At 42.9% G+C, this 24,997-nt stretch overlaps 1 protein-coding gene across 1 annotated transcript in view; it reads left to right on the forward strand.

The window, feature by feature from the left end:
• The window catches only part of PRKD2 (protein kinase D2), a 397,645-nt gene that overhangs the window by 348,450 nt on the left and 24,198 nt on the right, over positions 1-24,997 (forward strand). Inside the window, exons 16-17 of the mRNA XM_069207667.1 lie at positions 3,386-3,653; positions 3,752-3,837. Of these exons, the coding sequence (XP_069063768.1) occupies positions 3,386-3,653; positions 3,752-3,837 (354 nt within the window). The remainder of the gene's footprint in view (positions 1-3,385; positions 3,654-3,751; positions 3,838-24,997) is intronic.

Consider the following 24,997-nt stretch of genomic DNA (forward strand, 5'->3'; position numbering starts at 1 on the left):
GAACCCGTGGTTGTATGAAAAAAATACAAACTGCACAATGGTCAGTTCCTTACTTTTAGAATTGTTTCGTCAGGTAGGTAGCGTTTATGTATATATGCATAGTGCCAGGATGTCCCTGAACTCTCTCACTTCTCAGTTTGGAAATAAACAGTCCATCTGGAGGCATTTACAAACAGACATCAAGAAATTCGAGCAAATCCGTTTTTCATGTTGGAAAAAGAGTTTTATGCAAAAAAGACAAACTTCATATCCGTTTTTAAGACAATTATACATGTGCACATTTACAGTTTAGAACGTGTCAGTTTATAAAAGCGGTAAGACCAGATTCCATTTTGAATCTGGCAGTGGTTAAATGCTCGCCATTTAAAACTTGCGCCACACAACTTGAGGATAATAAGAGACTGCACCTCTGGCAAGTTTACAGTTGGAGACAGGTAATTTGTCAGTAGTCCCTTTTGCCGTTGGCTTGGTTCTAGGGGGTCACTTCCCAGCTAAGAATGGGCATTGGAATTGTCCGGGTGCCGGAAAACGTTTGAAAGCTCCACATTTAAGAAAAAAGGCCCCATGTTATACCTATCTGAACAGAAAGCTTAAGGCTAGAATATTAGAATTTAGTATGTTGATAATTTATTTATGGAATCAAAACGGTGTGTATGGCCTCCAACTTAGAAGATTATAATTGTTACAAACAATGTGTTGCTTTAGTCTCTTGGTTTGGTATACCTTGTGTGCCTACATTTTTTGTTAGTGGTATTCGTAACCAGTAATACCAACAGTTCCTTGATTTGTATTCATTCAGATCTTATAATAGTACCTCATCTTGTTTAGCTGCACATTTTACTTGCTTTCTGGTTCTTGGATACGCACTTTTTAAAAGTCTTTGGGCCATAGCTACTAAAGCATTTTCCCATAGAGACAGAATGGGTAAAACCCTTTGATACATCTGGCCCTTTGTGCTATTTGAAACCTTTTAACATTTTTTCGGGGCATCAGTGTTTAACCATAGGTGTTTTGATTGTTGATAATGTGGTTGAGTTAGGCATCCACCCCTCCCTAATAATTGTGGTCCCATGTCATACTTGAGTGCATGCACGTGTATGTGTATCTGTATCTGTGTTACATGAGGTAATAAGGTGCCGAAGGGTTGTTTCCTTTTGCCTGGTTCTGCATGCATGAACTTGTAAAGATAGCACGTCTTCTCCTCCACACCAGGTCTACAGTTTAGGGCCAGGTAATCATACTTGTAAACAATTAAAGTTCAAAGTTTGATCAAAATAAATAATTTCATCATCACTCAGAGTGAAGAACCACTAGACCCATTAAATAGAATGCAATTAAAAATACAATATGAATCCAAAATAAAAATTATCCACAAGTTAATATAGTAAATGTAATAAAAACAGTAAAAACCTTTGTTCCCTAATATAGGTCATCCAATACTCCACGCGACAGCAGTACATTACAGCCATTAAGTAAAATGAAGTTAGACATATAATATTGCTATAGGACTCAGGCCAATGCCAAAAGTTGCTGTCTGATATTCTAGCCTGCGTATAAAAAATGGCAGACACTGCTATCACTATCTTCAATGAGGGGTCTCTCCTGCATATTCTATAGGCAGTTATAGAAAGATTTTTACAAAGGGGCACAAGTCCATCTTCGTCTGGGAGCAATATATCTAGGACAGTGGGAAAGCAAACGTTCAGCTGTTTCCTCAGCCAGGCAGCAGAGCTTACACTTTGTCTCCCTCTGTCAGAGAGGCCCAACCCACAGTAAAAGCGCTGTGGGCAAATTACCATACCTAAATTGTAAAAACAGTGATCATGCACGGGCAGGCCTAATCACATCTAGGAAGGACTCTGCGGCAGGTTCATACTTGTGTTGGAGGAAGTCACTAACCAGTGAGCCACTGTCACCAGATTGGAAAGTCTGAAAAGAAACCATCTCCCACAATTTCTGCTTTACCATATACACAGCATTTGATGGTATTGCTTCAAGGATAGCCCAGAATTCTGGGAGACCTATCATTACCCAAGTAGACCTCAAATTCCTCAACCATACTACTTTCTCTTCAACTTGTGTGCATCGTAAAATGTCACAGAGGCCAGCCCTGTAATAGTGCAATTCCTCCGTTCTCCATATATGGATCTAGTAGAGCAGACTTATTTTTAAAACTGCCAGACTTGCTATTGAATGAATTCCAAGGTCAAGTCTGAGGGGAACCAAAGGGGTGCCCTTCCTCAACCCCATGATGTTCCTAAAAAAATATTTTTCTTTACAGCAAGTGTTTAAATTGCTCTGGCCCCACAGCTCAGCCCCATAAAGGGCTGCTCCCCTCGCCTGCATTTTGTATATATCTGGGACAGGGTTTACACTATTACATTGCTGCATCCATATTATAAAGCTCATTGCAAAGTAGGTGGAGGACAGATTTTTTTCACCCGTTTGGCTGACATCCATTGCAAGGTTACAGTACTCGATAGAACAAAGAATTGGATGTATTGGAGTGCATGTTGAGCTCCAGCAGAAAGTAAAAGACAGCTCTGACACAATATCAGGGCCCAGATATTTTATTATATTGGTTACAGACACTAGTCACAATTGTGACCAGTATTTGTGCAACCAGTGGGAAATTTTTAGAACTGACCTATGTACAAATATACTGGTTCTTAAAATTCTGAATACAAGTGGGTCGCATTCCAGCCCACCTCATTAATATTCATAAGGTAGGTCACAAAATGCAGCCCTGATGGGACACAGTCACAGGTGTGGTGACCTGCAAGGGTAAGAAGACCCCATCCATGATTGTTTAAATAAAGCTTTTTTTAAATGCAGCCCATTTTCTGTAAAGGAAACAGGAGTACGTTTCAAAATAATATTTTTTTTATTTATTTGAGAGTTTCACTAAGAATTGCCGTGGACACCTGTCTACTCTCCTTCAAACCGTTTTCTAAAATTTACAAAGAGACCCTTTCAGTTTTGCAAATCGCTCACCACCGAACCTGGGTGTCAGCACTTTTCAATGGTTAACAACCAGAACTGTAGTTGGAAACCATTAATATGTTGAATATTGATTTATTATTTTGGAGGGAAGCCCGCAGCCCTACCCGTTCCAAATACCAAATCAGTATCCAGTCACAGTATCATTGTAGCACTCTGAAAATTTTTACTGCCTCCTAAATGGGATTTGTACTTTCAAACGTAATTGTTTTTGTGATTGACAACTCTAATTTTGAAGTGTTAATGATGGAAAAAATTTCTAGAACATCTATCACTGGTTCTGTATGTCTGATGTGCCATTAGGTGGTATTTTTAATAAGTATTAGTTTAGCTACTCCTCAGTAGTTTTCATTTGGTAACCCTCTTCCTGTACATTTTTCTCTAGGTTAAGCTCTGCGATTTTGGCTTCGCTCGGATCATTGGTGAGAAATCCTTTCGGAGATCGGTGGTTGGAACTCCGGCATACTTGGCACCAGAAGTGCTTCTGAACCAGGGCTACAACCGGTCACTGGACATGTGGTCTGTGGGTGTTATCATGTATGTGAGCCTGAGCGGCACTTTCCCCTTTAACGAGGATGAGGATATTAATGAGCAAATTCAGAATGCTGCTTTTATGTACCCAGCAAGCCCATGGCGGCAGATCTCAGCTGGTGGTGAGTTGTAGCAAAGTATGCAGAGGCATGGCAGGCTGGGAAGTATGGGGACACCCATGGCCATCCGCAATATCTAACCTAATCCTTCTCTCCTGCAGCCATTGACCTGATCAATAACCTGCTCCAGGTGAAGATGAGGAAACGGTATAGTGTTGACAAGTCCCTCAGCCACACCTGGCTACAGGTAAGCGAAGGGTTCAACCCTGGAGCTACAGGCATGCAAACAATTTATTGCTGGCAGCAGGTACAACCGATAATCATTTGTGAGTTTGGGTTCATGAATATTTGAGCAAGAGAAGTTACTTGCCAGTATTACCTTATAGTTTGGAGACAGTGAATTAATTATACAGGGAGATAAAAAAGAGCCTGCAAAACAAGATGATGAAAATCACAAAATCCCAGGTTGGGGAAGCAGAAAATCAGCAAATTTAGGAAAATTGTAGGGTATGTCATGTTACAAGTGAGTAGCATCTAGTAGACAGGAATCACATGATCCCATCATAGATGTAGGTAGTGATAATAGCCTGTCGTGGCCCTGGGCCCCGATCTAGGCAAGAGCGGCGAATCTTCTAAAACAAATCACAAAGCAGTGGGCTAAGAAACACCTGATGTAGGCAGGAGAAGATATTAAAGGAGCAGTAAATTTATTGTAATGGGAGGCAATATGATGAGAGGGGAAATTGGAATTATTTACTATCAGTTTTAGGTTTAACACTAACACAAGTGAGTTATCATAGGTCAGCATATGATGTGACTTCGAAATGTATATATAAAATATATTGGGGAAAACTTAAGTCTGTACTTGTTAACATAAATGCCACTTGTATTTCATGGGTGAAAACCAGATAGATAGACCGTTTTTCCTCTGACAGCTGTTATACATTCATAGATTGGTGGTGCCAGATAAACGGTCTGTCGCTGAGGTAAAGAGGGTGTTAGCGCATCTGAACTTAATAAGTAAATTTACAAGGGGAGGCGAATAGGTCGATTAACCTTTTGACTCGCAATTAAGATGTTCCCACCACAACTCTAGTACATGCAGATGAATAATTAATCAGTAACATCAATGATCAATGATAATCAATAGCATTAGTAATCAATGGAGTCAGTAATTGTCACACCCCATGACTTTTCAGTCACGAATAAACAAACCTTTAGTAAAAGTTAGAATATTTATTTCCCTATATTAACATTGCTATGTCATGAAGATAATCTCAATTCAAATGATAAAAATACTGAAACATCACCAGCTGTCCAAAGCAGCGAAAGAAGCATAATCTAATCAAAGCTTGAGCCAGGTTACATTCTAAAGTTACAGTGCAATTTGATTAACAAGAACTTTTGCACAATCAATATCACATACATTTATTCAGCAAAGGAAATGCATCAAAAGTTACTCCATGTAGTGAACTTTATTAGTGAGGAATCCTTATCTAACACCAGATTAGCATCAGCATGTTGGGCTTCCTGCAAAATAATTTAGTAAACTCAAATTTGGAAAACATCTAACTAGGGCTCAAAATAATGCAGTTGGTACCTAGAAAGGAAAAGCAAATAGTCTTAAGAAACACATCTGTAATAATATACCTCTCCTCAAATGGATCGGCAAACTAAGATAGTCTTCGTCATCAGGACATCAGGCCAGTCAGCATGGCATCAGGATTCTTCATCCAAGTTCAGAAAATGCAAAGTCTTTAAGCAGTAAAGTTAAGCACGTCTCTTGTCAAGACGCTCAAGAAGTAACTACCTTTCGGCCAGAAAGAAAATGGGCAAATGGGCTAGGCAAAAGACTGATGCACAATGGCAGCTTCTACTCAGTGCAGTCCGACTACGTTAGATTTCCTAAAACTACTTCCCAAGTACCTATTTGTCAAGGGATCGCATGTTCACACTTTGTCCATTAAAACTAAAACATCAGATCAATACTTTCTACTAGTTCTCGGTTCATATGTCGCTGATTGGCTCTTCTTGTCCTGCTTTTCTCATTCAGCTTGTCAGGTAACATTCTTGTTGCAGCTTATACTCTAGTCAGTGTCTCCATTGTTCTCCTCCTGAGAAAGTCAGTCTTACACACATTACACTCATAATGTTACATTGAGCAAGAACAGCATCTTCTAGCAATTGGCTCTCATGAGAAAAGACTCCATCACAGTGGAAAACTACAATTTAATTCTCTAAGCAAACATTTTATTAATTGGTTTAGAAATACAGCTTGACATGAGGCCATGCAACTAAGCGGAGCCAAGACCTCCGCTAAGTTAAGGCCTACAGGTAACAAAGCTAAATACATAATGCATAACCCTCAATATGATGTATTACTACATTAATCAAAAATTAGCTCAATTGTTTCGTATTAATAAGCCATTAATAAGTATACTTTGTGAACATTGGCGGCCACTGACTTGGACACATTTTTAGATGCGTGCATTATTTTTCTCTAATCTATTTTCTACGCAAATCCATTACTCAGAATACAGGAATATTCATTCATATTTTTATTAAAACACCTGCTTTAGCAATCCCTCCTCTGATGACTAAATGTGTCATCACACTAAACTACCACCCACAATTATTTTGCATCAGCTAAAATTCTGTCATTTCAGTCCCTTCATACTTTCTCTAAACAGTTTTTCCTTTTCTTCCCTCCTCTGATCATTCTTTGACTTCTTCAGTTGTATTCTTTTACACAATTTACATATTCCCCATATTCCAATTAAGCAAACCTTGATAATTAATGTTCCCTGTATAATTTTCAATAAGATTCCATTCCCAATGTTGCTGAGCCAATTTCCCACTGAAGCAAAACTTTTTCCAACTTTCTCCCAAACACCTGGTTCTTTCAATTCTTTCAAATCAGCACTTTCATTAGTCAGGTTAGTAAGTAAGTTCCTAATTTCTTTATTATTATCAGGAATGAACTAACAACAATGCCGAGAATTAAGCATCCTGCAAACTCTGCCATCCTTGGCTAAAAGAATGTCTAAAGAGAAGAGTCAGAGCTGAAGAGTCAGAGCTCTTTCAGCAGCTAATTCAGTATCTATCGGGAGTATGGCTCCTGAAAGATTTGTCAGCATGTTATCCACAATAGTAGACAACTTTTAAATCTTTATTGACTTCAGAACAACTCCTACTGAAGGAATCATTGCTCCAAATATATCTCCCACTATACCAGAAGGAGGCTCCCTCCTCTGTCTCATATGATGTAATTCAGCCACTTCCGGAAACTTCTTTAAATCATTCATTTGAAAAATCTTCGAGGAAATTATTCTCAAATAACATGTCCCATACCATCCTCTTGAAGACGGTAATAGGCATTAGGACCACAGATGTAAAATATCCCAGGAATCGCGGGATACTGACCATTCAACCTAAATTTCCAGTTACTCTGAAACAAAACACATCTACATTCACTCGTTCCCACAAAGTGTCAGTGCGTGATTTAGGCCTATATATATACAAAGTTTCCCTACGTGTTGTGCATCTAGAGCTAATTTCCCTTGTGTTTTAATTGTACTATAAGCATAATAATTCTTTTAAGTCCTCTTTTCTAAGCCCTTCTCTAAGTTCTCCTTCAATGCCTTTCTCCTGTCATCTGTGTGATGCAAGAAGCTCTTCTCTAAAGATGTAAGCAAGCATGTTAGATTTTTCCTGTGAGCATAAGCTGTACCAAATGTCAATGTAGGTTCAAAGTAATCTCTAACTAATACTATGTCATTATCCTTAGCTACTCTACTCCAGTACCTAATTATAGGGACAAATGAAAACACGTCATAGTTTGAGTAGAAGTACTGAATGTACTCCTGGTTATAGAATCTGGTTTGTAACAGACTACAACTTATCCTATACGTTAATGGCAAACTATGATAAGTAACTTCTTCTTCGACTGATGGAGGAATCTGCGTACACACATAACAATCCCTCACATCCATTGTATCAACATACTCACTCAGCAAACGATAAAAGACATTAGAAGAAAGTTATCTTTGCGCATTAGTACCCTCATGCAAATTCTCTATAGCTGTTAGTGCAGTAGTCATTTCAAAAGCAGAAGTATGGTTGGCTTCTCTCACAAGAACCGTCATACCCACAATCAATACCACAAACAACGTCCCACATACAATCGCCAAACCAATACTCATGTATTTACAGCACCTATTTTTCCTACCCTGCTTGGTAATGTTACTCATGATCTGTAAAGAATCAGAAAGCAGAAGAGAAATTTAGAAAAACTGCAGCAAATCAAAAAGAAAATCTTCTTTCAGCAGTTATCGCCAGCTCTCAGTCTTTCTTCCAGGATCCCTTGTCAAAATCGGTAAGCAGCTTGTCAAAACCAGGTTTCAAAAAGTCAAATTAGTTTATCAAAGTCTTTTCCTGTTACTTTTAACAGTCTCTTTCTCAAACATTTTCTCAGATTGTTTCAGTTCATCAGCTTCCTTCAAGTGCCAAAATATTGACCTGGAATGTCTGTATCAAAACAAAAAGACAAAAATTATTTCTGCCATTCACTTGTAGTTGCATATGCCCATTCAGGACCTGCGTATCTTCGACTTGCTATTCTCTTTCTTTTCAACTTTCGATCACCATTCAATTCTCCACTTAGATCTTCTCTCCTTGTTGTATCCACTTATTCTTCAATTGTTTTTTCAACATCCACTTCCTTTCTTTTTGCTTGTGATTCCGGCCACTTATCTCCTTTCAGTGGACCCTTGGCCAATGTTCTTTTCAGTGTTGAACTTATAACATCTCCTTGCTCTATGGTGTTTTCTCTTGACGGACCTGCAACTGGTTCACGAGGAGTCAGATCACAGTGACTTTGATCCGCCTCAACTCCTTCCCCCTCGGGGTCTGGCAGTTGCTCTGTTTGTCTCTCAGAATCGTCTGCTTCTGGGAAAGCACTCCTCTGACTAGGCTCTCCTGCTGCCTCTATTGAGATAGGCTCTCCGTCACCCTCCTGGAGGTCTTCTCCTTCGATTCTCAGAGGAGTGACTGAACCATCCTCAACGGGCTCAGATCTGGTTTCAGTTCCCCTTTCTTCTACTTCCGGCCCTGAGACTTGTTTTGCTGTTGTTGTAACTTTCAACAACTCGACTTCCTCATCAGTCGGGCATATCACTTTCTTTGTGTGACTGGCATGGATCCAGTTTGGAACTCCAGCGCACTTCACATCTGTGATAGTTGTCAGAACTACATTGAAAAGTCCTTTCCAACGAGGCTCCAAACATGTTTTCCTCATGTGTTTCTGGACCACAACCAGTCACCGGCTCTCAGGTTGTGCCCTGGGTCATGGATCAGTGGCAGTGTGGCAGCTTCCACCTGCTGAGAGAAAGAGCGAACTACATCAGCCAGTCCTTTGCAGTAGTCCAACACCATATCATCTGTAATGTTGACAAGTGCATTTGCAGGCACCGCTGGCAACCTCATGGCTCGGCCCATAAGGATCTCATGTGGCGACAATTCTGTCTTCCTGTCGGGTGTGTTTCTCATGGTCAGCAGAACAAAGGCAGTGCATCGGGCCATTTCAGATTCATGGACGCACACATCTTTGCAACTCTAGACTTCAAGGTACCATTCATGTGTTCCACTAGTCCTGATGCTTTATGGCGGTAACTACAGTGCAACTTCTGCTCAATGTTCAAAGCTGCACACAGTAATTTAATTACTTCATTGTTGAAGTGGTTTCCCCTGTCTGATTCTAAAGAGATCGGAATCCCGAAACATGGTATCAGTTCCCTAAGCAGTAATTTTGCTACTGTGAGACTGTCATTTCTTTGTGTAGGATATGCTTCAATCCAGTGACTACAAATGCATACAATCACCAACACAACTCAAACCTTCACACACAGGAATCTCAATAAAATCCATCTGCATTCTTCTGAATGAACCTCCTGCTCTTCCAATGTGTCTCAAATTAACCACTGTCCCTTTCCCCGTGTTCATTTGATGGCAAATGACGCAACAATGGCAAACTGCTTCAGCAACCTGTCTAAACCTTGGGTTGAACCAATCATGCCTGAACAAACTAACCATGGCATTCCTCCCAACTTGTGCTTGTCCATGATAATACCTGGCCGCTTGAGACAACAGACTATTAGGCAAAACTAATTGACCCTCTTCTGAAACCCACAATTCATCTTGTTGCTGGACACATTTCATTTTGCCCCATGAATGTTTCTCCTCCCTGTCAACATTATTCTGTAACATTTTCTATTCTTCCAATGTGTCAATTAATTTCAGTGCAAAACTTGGACATGTTTCGTCTTCTACAGGTAATAGTTCCCACTTATCTTTGAACGATATACAGTTCAATGCGCAAAACCTTGCGACTTGATCTGCATATCCATTTCCCAATGACACAAAGTCCTGCGACTTCAGATGTGTACTGCATTTCACCACAGCAATCTTCTCAGGCATTTGAATAGCATGCAACAGATGTTTAATTCTCTCACCATTCCTCACTGGTGAACCAGAAGAAACCTCTCTGTGACCACAACTGGCCAAAATTATGGACTGTTCCAAATCCATACTGGCTATCCATATAGATGGTAACTTTCAGTTGAGCAGAAACATGCAACACTCTAGTAAGGGCTACCAGTTCAGCTACTTGGGCAGAATACTCTCCTCAAAGCCAAGAAGCTTCCAGAATACCAGTAATTGTGCACACAATCCTTCTCTCAGTGTCCCTGTATTGTCTCTTAGACAAGAACCATCAACAAAGATAATTTGGTCATTCTCTTCGAATCGAGTATCTCTAATGTGAGGTCTTGGTTTTGTGCACAAGTCAATTTCAACATTTTCATTAGGAAGTAAGGGTGCCATGTTCAACAATGTGCATCGACACATTTGGTGACCCTAGAATACTTGTTTCATATCTGGCGAATCTCACACCAGTCAAATATTGGGTTTTCGTCTTCGTAAGTAGGATCTCAATAGAGTGAGGGACCAGTATAGTCAAAGGATATCCCATCACAATGCCCTCACACTGTGTAAGGCTTTGTCCAACCACTGAAACTGCACGCAAAAAACCTGGTAAGGCTGCTGCAACTGGGTCCAAAGTAGCTGAAAAATATGCTACTGGACGGTTTACACCTCCATGGACCTGCGTCAAGACAGACAAAGAAAATGCATCACGCTCGTGACAAAACAATGTGAAAGGTTTCGTGTAGTCAGGCATACCCAAAGCCAGGTGCCTTGCACAGACACTCTCTCAATTCAGTGAACGCTTTCATTCCAGCCTGGTTTAACACTATGGGATCAGTGACTTCCTTTTGAGTCAGCTTCTGCAGTAGTTTTGAATTGACTGAAAAAATGGGGAATCCATTGGTGGCAGTAGCCCACCATCCCTAGTAACATCCTGACATCTCTGTGATGTTGGGGGATTAATCTGCAATATGGTTGTAACCCTTTTTAATGGATATCTTTCTCGATCCCTTCTCAGTCTGGTGACCCAAATAGTTCACTTCTTTCTGACAGTATTGCAATTTAAGCGGGGACACTTTATGATCATTCTTTCCCAAATGGTTCAGCAAAGCAGTCGTGTCATACTTGCATTCATCCCTTGTTTTGGACGCAATCAGCAAGTCACCAATGTACTGTACCAAGGTCGATTGGAAAGGCAGTTTCAACGATTCCAAATTCTTTTTCAAGATCTGATTGAATATGGAAGGCGACTCGGAAAACCCTTGAGGAATTAGACACCAGCAATAGAATAGGCCCAAAAATCTGAAACAAAAGAGAAATTGGCTGTTCTCATGAAGAGGCACAGAAAAGAAGGCTTGTGCAAATCAATGGCAGTGAACCATTCAGCATCACATATAATCTGAAACATTATCACAGTTGGATTTGGCACCATGGGACAACATGACCATAATGTAATTTTACTTTTCTCAAATCCTGGAAAAATCGAACCTTCCACAGGGCTTTTTCAAACCCATTATCGGTGAATTTCATGGGCTGTTCAATACTTCATTCAAAACCCCTTGTTTCACAATTTCTGCAATTACTTGGGCGCCCTTCATAAGAACATCCTGTGGCATGTGGTACTGGTAAATTTGAGGGAAAACAGCATTCGACTTTACAGTGAGACTAACTGGCTCAACTCCCTTTATCAGACCTATCCCTTTTCCTGTAAGATCCCACACCACCTCTTTAACTGTTCCCTGCAAGTCAGGATGAAGCTCCTCCACCGTGAATGCTGGAAAAAATTCAATCAGAGGGTATTCCTCATTTATTGTCTCACACTCTATCTCTGGGGCTTAGTCATCTTCCTCGTGGCTATTTGTCTGAATCTCAATTCCATCATTTGAACAAGTACTCAAGCATTTTGTTTTACACAGCAAGTCTCTTGCCAGTAGGGATACTGGACTTGAATCACAGACTACGAATTTGTGCAATCCCTGGAGGTTGCCAATTTTAACCTGAACTGGTTCTGTAATCAAGTTAGTCAAATGCTGATTCGCCACTCCTACAATCTGAACTGTTTTACCTGGAAGGGGCAAATTCAGAACTTCAACTGATCTTACTGTAAAATGTGTAACCCCTGTGTCAACCAAGAATGAAACTCTGTGACCCATGACGTTTCCCTTCACATAGGGACCTCTCTGATCTACTTCTAAGGAATGTGCAAGCACACATAGCTCCTCATCTGAACTTTTGCTCATCCAATCATCCTTTTTTCCATTCTCACTGTGTAATGGGAATTGGTGTACATTTTTGTTACTTTGATTAAGCTTTTAACCTGTGACCTGTTGAGAAAGCATCATTTGCTGCTGTTCCATCGGGGCCTGAGGTTTTTGAATTTGCTGTCTAGGTACCATGGAAACCTGCTGCTGCATCGGCTGCAACTGTGTCATTTGTACACATGGCATTTGCACCTGCTGCATGGGTTGGAAATTCTGCACTTGATTCATATTATTTTGAAAATTTGGATTAGGACCTCTCATTCTCGGTCCTCTTGTGTTCTGGAAAGAATTGACATCATTCGTTTGCTGAACAACACCTTCCTGCACCAACATCGGACACTCCCGTTTCCAGTGGCCGACGCCTCCACAAACGTGACAAGGCAACAGTTTCTTCATTCTCTGCACGTCATTCTGAACCACTACAGTACCCAAGTCAGGTCCGCAATTCACATTACCTCCGGGACCTCTAACTCTCATCTGGGGCTGAAACACCATGTTTCCCTGCTGCTGTGGCAGCTGTTGTGGAAAATTCCCTTGCATACATGTCTGAGCAGCTTTTAATCTGCATCACCATCGCCTTTTCTTTTAGCTTTGTCTGATTCAACTCAATTTCATCATTACACTATTTTGCGTACTGCAACACCTCATCTATCGGCTTTGCTTGCCAGCAAATCAAATGACTCTTAATCATCTGGCTAACTTCAGGTCTCAATCCTTCCACAAATCTGAACAAAAAATGAATCATGTCCTTTGCCTCAGTTGTCTCTGTACCACTGTAATGCTTGACCGCCTGTAACAATCTCCCTTAATATGCATGTGTTGGCTCCTTTGCTTCCTCAGCTGTCCTGTCAGTTCTCTTCCAATCAATGTTCTTGGGTGAAATTCTCGTTTTCAAAAATTCAGTCACCTTATAGTAACATTTCTTTACCTGGGGAGACGGTGCACCAGAAATGTTATCTTTTTCTGGTTCTCTTGTTGGCCAGTCTATACTCCTCTTACACTTTATCCACAGATCAGCTGGGACCACTATCTCTAATAAGGTGTTCAAATCGTCCTAAACTTATTTGTCTGCTGGTACCACTCTACTGGCTTCTCCCTCAATTTTGGATAATCATTTGTAAATTATAGAATATCACTTCTGCTCCAAGGCCCATTAACAAAATTCCCTCCTGGAATCTCCCTGATTGGTAAAATATTCACTGGATCTCACCTTGCTGCACATTTGCAGTCAGCTCTACAGAATCCCTTTTCCTTTTGTCTCTTTTCTTTACCCATATGCCTTCCCATTTGTCTACTGCTCCCCAAGTCTGGGCACTTTGAAGTAATTCCCTAACGCGTGCCTTCATTCGGCAGATCTCATGTGTTCAAAATATTTAGTCTCAAAATCTAATCTGTAACTCCTTTTCAAATGCTTTGTTTTCCTTATTTTCTATGCCATACTTCTCTGCCAAGTCTGCTAGCTTCTGATGCACCTTGCTCACTTCCCTTGTAATTTTTCGGCACAAATCCTACTTCTGTGTAGGATTCTAACCTATTCACAACCATAGTTCACCCACTTCCATGCTTAGCCTAGCGTAATTCAAATACTCCTCTCCCCTAGGAGTGCTCTGTGGGATATTCAGCTTGTCTAACCATTCAGTCAACTGCTGAGCAGTCAAACCTTGCAACAAGATGTTTCTGGCTTGAACAGGTGTTACCTGCTGTGCAACTGCGTTTGGGGTCTGTGATGTCAACAATCTCAAGCTCTGGCTAATGTTTGACCCTGTCATAGTATCTGGAAGTACTCCAAATGGACTAAGGTCAGCAGTGATCTTGATCCGTCAAAAGTCTGTCCCATAGAAGAGAGAACTCGAGTATTTTGGTTATGTCCTCCCCCCATTGCACTTTGTGTCCTGACACCCTGTTCCCATACACTGTTTTTTTTCTGTGCAAATAAGGGTACTGCCGAACCAACAGTAATTGGTAAAGATATAGCATCTGTGGCTGGTCTGGTGCTTAAGTTCTGTGGGAGAGTGACTCCCATGTTCTGATTCATCATTGAAGACATAGATAACTGTGTCCCTGTTACTGGAGTGAATCTCTGCATTTGGGCAGTAAAAGTGGAGTTGGTTCTGTCTGAACCAACATCTGTCTCAGGGAAACCTGTTCCGTATGCACAATTAAGTTTGTTGCCGTTTCCATATTGGGTACATCAGGGTAAATTCTCTGGACCCGTGACTGTTGCGCCTGATTTTGTACCACTGGAGTAGAAGGTGTGTTACGACTATCCTGCATCGTACTGTGTGCCAGGCTAGTATTAACCTGCACCGGACTCACTGTCTCATTAACCTGTGTCGGAGCCGAAGGATCAGCACTGGTGCTCGGATCACTCTCATGTGGTGCATATGGTGTTGGACGATTTCTCAATAGCTGTAAAATAAACACATCATCATCTGACTTGTCATCTGATTCTTCCCCCACTGTTAGAGTCTTTCTAGCCTCCCTACTTTCGGACGGGATCCTGTTAATCTTTCTAGTAGCTTTCCCTCCATCCTTCTCATTGTTCTGCATAATCACCGGAAACAACTTATTTCCGTGCAAAGTCTCATTTCTCCAAATTCTCTGAACACTGTCCCACCTAGCCTCTGTTAATGGTTTTTCTGCCTTTCTCATTCTCCTCTCAAATTTCTGTTGCTGTTGCTGTCTGGCTACTAGCTCCCAGATCACTAATGCCTCAAACTGTGCTGGTCTCGGAGGGGGTTTCAGATCATACAGTACCCTCCTCAAATACTCTAAAACCCTCAAATTGAACGTTCCATTTGTAGGAAATGATAAATTCCCATCTTTCTCTGTCACTGTGCACCATTGCTTTAGCCAAAGACATGGCGGGACACCCTCCTCTTCCATTGCAATATAAGCTGGTGTACCTTAGGGCGGTGTAGCCTCGACTATACTCCTTGTAATGTACGTATCTCCCCTTAAAGTAATCTTTAAAGCTTTGAAAAATTTCATCTTTTTGACCTTTTTGTTATTCAAAATCAAATCAGGAAGTGACTTTTAATCCCAGAAATCTCTTCACCCACTTTCTCAACCAATGGCGCCTCACAGACGGCTGCCAATCTGTGCGCGACCCTTCTCACTAACCGACCTATTTCAGTGCGGCTCTAATGACGTCACACTCAAACGTACTGCGGCTGACAGTCTTGCGGCTTGTCCTCCCAAATTTCGATTCACACAAAACTAATGCAAAAATTCTGAGCGCTAACCCAAAATCAAAAAACAAATCTGCTGGTTTACTACAGGAAAGGTAACACAATCGCTTCAGAAACTTCATGGATTTTTCACCGACGGCTCTTCCCGCACTTACAGCTACTCCTTCTTTCTCAGTTTCCCTGATTCGCAAGCAAAATTCGACCCGCAAATTTTACTCTCAACTGATGAGTGGGTCTGTCCTGGTGCACATAGGACTCACCAGATCTCAGTCAAAATTCTCTTTCATTCACTTTGACTCACACTCTGACTTGTCGAACACGCCCGATCGACCTACTAGACCAGACTAATTACAATATAAAACCAAGTGTCTCATACACTTTTCAATATACTCCGGAGTCTTAGACCATGCACGGTTCGTACATCAACAACCACGTGGAATTTTTTTTAGCACAAAGTGCCACACATGTGAAGTTCGACGACTTCCCTACACTCGCACTGCGGAGTACGCACACTCCTTCTACATCTTCATTTGGAGTACGCAAACCCCCTAAACCCTCACAAACATCACAATTCACCTGTGATTTGTATAAGCTGTGCAAGCGCAATAACCTACTCCATTCATTCTATCACTAGAACGCCGAGAACATCCTCAAACATCCATTGGCAGGCTCCAAGATTCTGGGAAAGTCATTTCAGCACAAACATTTTCTCTCCAATTTGTATCATTGAAAAAATAAATCCTAATCTCAGTAATAATGAACTCTCAAGAGGCCAAATTGTCAAGCTACTTCCATCTCCGTTGATCTTTATGTCTTCCTGCTACTGTCTCTGTGGATACTTATGATGATTTATTAAGGAGACAGGCCATCGAGCTGTTAATATCTCTGTGAATTCTCTTATGGAGACAAACCATCAATCTTACTGCTATCTCTGTTAATATTACCGATACTGAACATCTGTGGTGGGTTCCTAAGGAGACAAACCTGTACCGGACATCTATGATAGGCTTCTAAAGAGACGAACCATCAATCTCTGCTGCCATCTCTGCTAGTGCGTATGACCTTAATAAGTAAACTTACAAAGAGACGCCAACAGTACAAGAATTTGTTGATCTCCAGTATGATTGTTAAATGGGGACCATTTTCTCTGAGGTTATGTAATTATGCAGGCTACAACTTCAAACATGAGGTCCATCCCAGCAGAGGTCTTTACATTGTAAGGAGGCAAGGATTTGCTTCAGTATGCAAGGATAAAGGTGGTGAGTAATCCATGCATACTATGTCTTACATTATGTTCAACGGCATGTGTAGCTGACTTTGCATAAGTCCGCCATCTAGTATTGGGCTTGGAGTGTTGCAAATTGTTTCTGTTCAAAGAATCTTTTTGAGTCACAGGATGGAGTGAGTCCTCCTTTCGGACATACTGTGCATGGGCATCGAGTCCTTTGTTAGATTGTTTTCTCTGCTGTTGGGTTGGACTTGTATTCCTCTTGCTCCGGTATTCCTCGATTCAGCTGTTCCAAACTCTTCTTTTCAGTCCTTCAGCGACGGTATTGTATTTCAATTGCGTTTTCACTATCTGACGCACTTGACCCGTTTTTCTACGTTTGGGGTCGGTTAGGCGCCCTTTGGGGCCCCCGCCATGGGCCTACTTCTCCACATGGTGTTGAGAAATGAAGAGCTAATGGAACGCACTCCAGTTCGGTTTTACCCTTGATGCTATTCCAGATTCCCACAGACCGATCAACACCCGGTGTATAACCTTGTCTTGCCCCCAGACAATAGTGAAGAAACCTGCGATGCCCACCTGTCTTTTAGATCCAAAAAGACCGTCTGAGACCGAAGAGTGAGTCGTTTGGAGATGGCATCAAAAACACCGGGTGACACTCCTGATATCTTTGGGAAGGGCATGCGCAGGAGGAGATCCAAAACAAAGAGTCTTTTTCCATAGAAGAGTTGGAGTTGGATGTTCAATCGGACATCGAAAGTCAGCCTCCTACCTCGGCACAACCTGTGAGTACATGAACCCCGACCTCCCATCTAAAGATTAAAAAAAAAAAAAAAAGACCCACAAACAGGACATCGAACCACAACTGCCTTTCGACCATGGTTGAATCCGAAAACTACATTCAGATGCCCCACCTTTGGGCTTGGACCCCAAAATGGCCAAGAATAAAATGTCTTCAGCATCGACCTCTGGCTCGACATCTCATTCAGCCGGGGGATCAAGTCGAACCTTCGAACCGAATGCTTCAGCTAAGAGCAAGAAGCCATCTACATCACCTTTGGAGCCGACAGCTTCAAGTCGACACAAAACTTCTGCCCTGAAAGCTTCGGAACAGAAAATTCTGCCTTCCAGAGACTTGAGTCATGCTTCGGAAGCAGCTTTACCAGTGGAGCCAATACTTGAACTAAGGGACGCTCATCAGTGTTAGCTCCATATTCAAAAGGGAACAGGACGAATAATTGCTTCTCCTTCTGTCCCGATTAAGAGGAAACTTATTTTCCAAGAGACTATGGACACTGCTCCTCCATCTAAGAAGGTCTCCAGCGGTAAGGACAAGGCTCCCGTTCACCCTGGGCCTTCTCCACCACATTCTCCTCTGCTTCCTCTTACTCCTCCACCACCTCCACAATCTCCTCCACCTATTACAGAGCCACAGTTTTCTCCACAAGGTTCACCATCACCTCAGGGAGATGATTTGAGGGATATTCCACAAGACCTAGACCAGGGGGATTCATATGATCCAGATCCCATACTTCCAAATGACCCTAATTTATACCCTGCACGCGCTTCATCTCCTGAAGATGCAACATCATATCAGCAGGTCATGGCACGGGCAGCTGCATATCACAACAAACAAATGCACATTGACCCTATTGGAGAAGATTTTCTCTTCAATACACTGACTACCACACATAAAAAGTCAGCTTTTGCCTATGTTACCAGGTGTGCTTAGACATGCCACGGACATTTTAAAGAACTTAAGTGAAGGGTTGTTACCCCATAGTTTTCAGCGCAGCACGGATAGTGCTAACAGCCAATCAACGGAAGATCTCGTCCCCCTGATAAGGAGAGAAAAAACTAGATGCAGCAGGGAAAAGAGTGGCTGCACAAGCTGCGCCAATTTGCAGGTGCTTTTGGCACATTGCGATAGGGCCCACTGGGGCGAGGTGGAGGATATCCTCCAGTACCTCTCAGAGGAGCATGGCAAAAGGAGACAGGAAATAGTTTCTGAAGGCCACACTAGTTCAAACAATTCTATTATGTATGCCACTGATGCAGCTGATACTGCAGCATGTGGTATTAAGACCAGTATTAATATTAGAAGGCATGCTTGGATTAGATGTTCTGGCTTCAAGCCAGAAATTCAGCATGCAGTTCTCAACATGCCTTTTGACAGGGAACACTTGTTTGGTCAAGAGGTTGACACCACCATAGAAAAGCTCAAGAAGGATTCTGAAACAGTAAAGGCTATGGGGGCCCTACTCACCACACCACAAAGGGGTAACGTTTGTTGCCCACATTTCAGGGGAGGCTTCAAATCATCATCTATTGAGCTTTCCACCTCTCAAACCAAGCAAGGCACCCATTACTATAATAGAGGTTCCTTCAGAGGTTCCTACAGAGGAATAAAAGTAGAGGAAAGGTATCCACCTCTAGAAAGTCTGCCTCTAACACATGCCTGTGACTACTTCCAATTTCCACCAGCTTACACCTTTCCAGTAGGGGAAAGACTACTGCATTTTTATCTACAATGGTCCAATGTCACCACAGATCAGTGGATTCTATCTATTATCCAACATGGTTACTGCCTAGAACTCATCTCCACTCCACCAAATATTCCCCCTCAAACTCGCCCATCTTACTCTTTTAAAAGAATATGTACAATCCCTTGTTCTCAAAGGGGCTTCAAAGCCAGTTCCCCTCTCACAGCAAGGGTTAGGAGTATATTCCCTATACTTCCTTACACCAAAGAAAGGTGGTCACTGAGACTGCATGGGTATCTCTTTTCCTTACTTTATAAATATATACTCCTTACCTCACCCGCCTGCGGGGAAACAATTTAACAAAGGACTCGATGCCCATGTGCAGTATCACTGAGAGAAGGAGTCACATGACCCGAAAAGATTCTTTGAACAAAAACATCTTGCAACACTCTGAGCCCAACACTAGATGGCGGACTTTTGCAAAGCATGTGAATCTACAGCACTATATGCCAGATGTCTACTTGGTAAGTAACATTTTCCTCTCTGTACATTGAAATCCTAAGGGGAAAACACAAAACCAATACTCCCTCGTTTCTCTGGAAGCTCATTTGCACGGAGATCCTTTTTTTTTTGTCCAGGAATCCATTTTCTTTAGGCACACTGGGTTTATTAGAAAGCTGAGCATCATCCAGTACATGCAGGTGGTAGGAAATCACCAGATACAGAGAGCAGAGCGTCATGTAATACAGGTTCAGAGCAGAGACAGGCAGGCCAGCCACATATAATCAGCACATCTAGGTAGAACTTTACAAATGGCTAACTGCTTCATTTATTTGTTTCTTGAGTAAGTTAAGGGAGTCATGGAGTCCTTCAAACAAAGTATGTCTTCTCTACCTTAGTGAATGTCTGCACCAGGGAGTATTGTTTAGGGTGTTGTGGTTGTACATGATCTACTCCTATTCTATGAGAGCAAACTTCCACTTAGAGCTTTGATCACAGTGCCTAGCAGGAAGAAAGCCTAGGTGAAGGTTGTGATAAAAAAAACATAAATCTTGATATGAGAATAGGCAGTAGGTATTCCCCTAGCAGAGGTCAGAGGGATATTGTCAACTCAATACTGGAGAAGCGGACAGTGAGGTGAGGCTTTTTTCTGTACTTTGCACTGGCCCAAAGGCATTTAAAGTTGCAGTGGCATAAGCAGTATAAACACAGCTACAACTAGCACCTTAAAGCACCTGCAATCGAGGAACATCCTGGGGCCAAACTCTGAATGAAGAGTGGGGCATGTCTAAAGAAGGCCATCCAGGGAATAGAATCCTCAACTCTGAGCTTCTGATATTAACTGTTGCTAAACTTACTATGAAGGATGCAAAGGTCTTGTTGGCAGCAGAAGATTTAAAAGACCAAGGAAAAACATAGCATGGCAGCTACGGAATTATATTTACAAGGTTGACTACCAACACACCTGTGTCCGTCGCTGCCCCTTAGAGCAATCTTCAGCCTTATGAAATGGTGTTTTGGCTTGATACCTCTAAGATGCTACTGGTTTTGGGTGCCAAACTGGAGAAACGAATAAGCAATGCAGATTGTACAGCAAATCACTAGGACACAGACACATGTAATTTGTATCTGCGAGAGATTAATTCTGCTGAGGAAGCTCTGGCTTTGACTAAAGTTTCACATTTTAAATAATCGATCATGCAGGAGTGCTATCATCTGCTGTATAAACGATTAATCTTGCCAGCTTTCAAGCTGCCTTATACCGTACAACAAAGCAGTGACTGCTGAGCAAAATCTCATGGGCCACACTAGCACTGGTCCCACAAAGAAGGAACATGGATTAGGAGATGGTTCGTAATTTTATCATGGTTGTGTTAGCGCCTTTGACCTTAATAAGTAAACTTACAAGCGGAAGCAAATAGGTCAATGTTAGACTTTTCATCCTTGGCGTGGTCTCCCCTAGCTTTTTGCCTCTGTTTCCCAGGTTGTTGATGTGTGCTGGACTCTGTTTTTGCTCTTTTTGTTACTCTGGGCACTTTACCACTGCTATCCAGTGCTAAAGTGCAAGTGCTCCTGTATAAAATGTGTATGTAATTGGCTTTCCATGATTGGCATATTTTATTTACTGGTAAGTCCCTGGTAAAGTGCACTAGAGGTGCCCAGGGCCTGTAAATCAAATGCTACTAGTGGGCCTGCATCACTGGTTGTGCCACCCACATTAGTAGCCCTGTAAACATGGCTCAGACCTGCCACTGCAGTGTCTGTGTGTGCAGAGTGTAACTGCCAATTTGACTTGGCAAGTGTACCCACTTGCCAGGCCTAAACCTTCCCTTATCTTACATGTAAGACACCCCTAAGGTAGGCCCCAGGTAGCCCCATGGGCAGGATGCAGTGTATGTTTAAGGTAGGACATATACTAATTTGTTTTTTATGTCCTGTCAGTGAGATCCTGCCAAATTCGGTATTCACTTTTACAAGGCCTATCTCTCACATAGGTTAACATGGGGGCACCTTTAAAAATGATTAAAGTGTAGATTCCCTTTGGGAGCAGATAGACACATGGAATTTGGGGTCTCTGAGCTCACAATTTAAAAATCCATCTTTTAGTAAAGTTGGTTTTGAGATTGTGGGTTTGAAAATGCCACTTTTAGAAAGAGGGCATTTTCTTGCTTAAACCATTCTGTGACTCTGCCTGTTTGTGGATTCCCTGTCTGGGTCAGTTTGACAGTTGGGCTGTTGCACCTCTCTCTAGACAGTGACACAAAGGGAGCTGGGGTGTAGCCTGCATATCCCGATGAGCCATCTGTGCTAGGAGGGAGGGGAGGAGTGGTCACTTAAACCCGAAAGGGCTGTGCCTGCCCTCACACAATTGCAGTCTCCAACCTCCTGGTGTATGTCTGGGGCCTGGCCAAGGCAGGATTTCACAAACAAGAGAGACTTTCCTTTGAAGTAGGCCTACTTCAAAGGCCAAAATGGGTATAAGAAGAGCACCCAAACCCCTGGAAAATTAGATCACTTCTGGACATCAAGAGGAACCTCTGCCTGGAGAAGAGCTGAGGAGAAGTGCTGCCCTGCCTGTGACTGTGCTTTGTGGAACTATCCTGCAGTTGCTGCTTCTGCCTGTGCAAGGGGACAAAGATTGGACTTTGTTGTGCATTCCTGCTTGTGAAGAAATCTCCAAAGGCTTGTCCTGAGCTTGCCTCCTGTTGTTAAAGTCGCAGGGCCATCAACGACCTGCCAAGTGGTGCCCTATCCATTTCCTGGGTCCTTGGAAGGTGAAGTTGGCAGACAAAGACCGAAAATCCACACTCAGGCCGCTGTGCGGGGAAAATATTGATGCACCTTCCGAGATGTGGCTGACAAACGACGCGCCGCCGGCTTCGCGGCAGAAAACAACTCTCCACCGGCATTGCAGCTGGAAGATCGAAGCACGCAGCTGGAAAAACGTCACGCAACGCCCGCTGACAGAGGCTGATAACATTGCAACCTACATAGCAAGGTTTTGCTGATACCGTGCGGCAGGATTTTAGTCCCAAACCATGCTGGTCGTGGAAAAATGACTCAAAGCCTGCCTGGACCCGAGTGCTTGCCCAGATCGACGCATCGCTCTCCTGCAGAGAGGAAAAACGGCGCGTGCCGACCCGACCGGAGGAGGAGAAACGACGCACGGTCTCGCTTGCGGGTGAGAAATCAACACATCGCTAACCTTTTTCGACACACACTCGCCCGTGCGTGTTATTTTGACGCTACCCAGGTACTTTTCAACGCGAACAGTGTTTTTACTGTTTAATAAACGATTTAAGACTTTTTTTGCTTTTCAGATTAATAACTTGACTTGTGTATGGTGGAGTTTTGTTGTATTGGCCTTGTTTTGTTTAGATAAATATTTCCTATTTTTCTAAACCAGTGTTGTCATTTTGGGGTGAGCGGGGGTTAACTGAGGGTGATTCTCCTTTACCCTGACTAGAGTGAGGGTCCTTGCTTGGACAGGGGGTAACCTGACTGCCAACCAAAGACCCGATTTCTAACATTGGCGATCAGCGGTTGGGATTGGACTTGTATTTGTACTTGACATACAGTGATTGTGTACACTACTGTTTTTATGGCAGGCCACTACGTGACCACATACTACTTGTCTTGTGATTTTTGCTTTTTCTCTTTTTGGATTTTTCCCAACTTCCATCTTGTGGTAATCCTTGATTGACTTTTGAACTTCATTGGGAACTTGTTTTCTGCCTTTGGAACTTTGCACTTCTGTTGACTTTTCATCATGTCTCAGTCTGGAGATGCATCAACTGGACCCGCTTTTGATTTGGGGAAACTGGAGAGTTACACAGTAGCCCAATTGAAACAGGTCTGTAAGGATCTTGCCTGCCCCGTTAAGAGCTCCACCAGGAAGGAGGAGCTGGAAAAGGCACTGAGGGGCACACAGGAGATGAGGATGAGAGTAAGGAAGAGGAGGTGCAGAGTATTCACAATGGTATTGTGGGTGGGCCTGTTCTGTCTGGGGGGAGGATCTCCAGGGCAGGTAGCAGTGTCTCATCTAAGGGTCTGACTCCTGAAGAGTTGCAGGACAGACAGGCAGAGAGGGCTCACCAGTTGGAGTTGGAGAAAATGAGGATGGCCATTGAGGATAAAAAGTTATTGTTGGCTTATGAGCTTCGCTTGAGGGAGCTGGATAAGAGGAGCCAGTCTAGTATGGATGGTGGCAGCAACATCACAGTGCAGCCTGAGAGCAAGGGTGCACATTCTTAAGGACCTTGTGAAGGATTACAAGAGGGAGGATGACATACTGCTGTGGTTTAAGGGGTATGAGTCTGCTCTCTATATGAATCTGGTCCCTGAAGTTCATTGGTGGGCGGACCTGTGGAAGCTCTTTGAGGTAGCGGGAAGAGATACTCTGACACCCTTAGGGGATCCTCAGGAGCTCACTTACCCCATCATGAAGGACGCCCTAATCACTAGGTATGGTCTCACCCCTGATCAGTAGAAGGACAAGTTTAGGTCCTATAAGAAGAAGGAATACCAAACATGGTTGGAATGTGTTGATTCATTCTGCAGGTTACTGGATGGTTGGGTGAAGGGCAGTCAGGTGACAACGTATGAGGGACTTTACATTCTGATTGCTTGGGAGCACTTGTACAGTTGTATGTTTTCCAGAGCTGTGCTAACACCTGATTGACAGCAAACTGACTGACCCCATGAAGCTTACGCAGGAAGCTGACCGCTGGGAGACCACCAGGGTCCAAAAGAGGTATGGGGTAGACCACGCCAAGGGTGGGCTGGGTCCCTCTTGGAGGAAAGGGGGGGGGGGGTAAGGGTAAACAGGAGAAGTTCTCTAAAGGGCCCCAATCTGATTCCCAGGGTAAGGATTCCCAGCACCCCAATGAGAAGAAGCCATGGTTCTCCAAAGGGAAACCTATGGCAGGGGGTCCCCTACGTAAGTGCTATGCATGTGACCAGGTGGGTCATGTGAGGGGGTGCGCAGTCCCAGGGTTCGGCTAGTGTAGCGCTTGGGGAGGAGTTGGTTCCAGGTGGTTGGGAGCCAGCTGAGATCACCCTTGTCTCACCAGGGGACAGTGAGATGGTCCAGAGAACCCTAGTGCCTGAGAACACTAAGAAGTACAGGCAGTGGGTGACCATCAATGGGACAGAGGGTGGAGGCTCTGAGAGACAAAGGAGCCAGTGTGACTACAGTGAGGAGTCACCTGGTGTCTGAAGAGCAGATAGATCCCCGGGTACTTCATCAAGTAGTTGTAGTAGA

This window comes from Pleurodeles waltl, chromosome 9 (genome assembly GCF_031143425.1).
Source record: "Pleurodeles waltl isolate 20211129_DDA chromosome 9, aPleWal1.hap1.20221129, whole genome shotgun sequence".
Classification (NCBI taxonomy): domain Eukaryota; kingdom Metazoa; phylum Chordata; class Amphibia; order Caudata; family Salamandridae; genus Pleurodeles; species Pleurodeles waltl.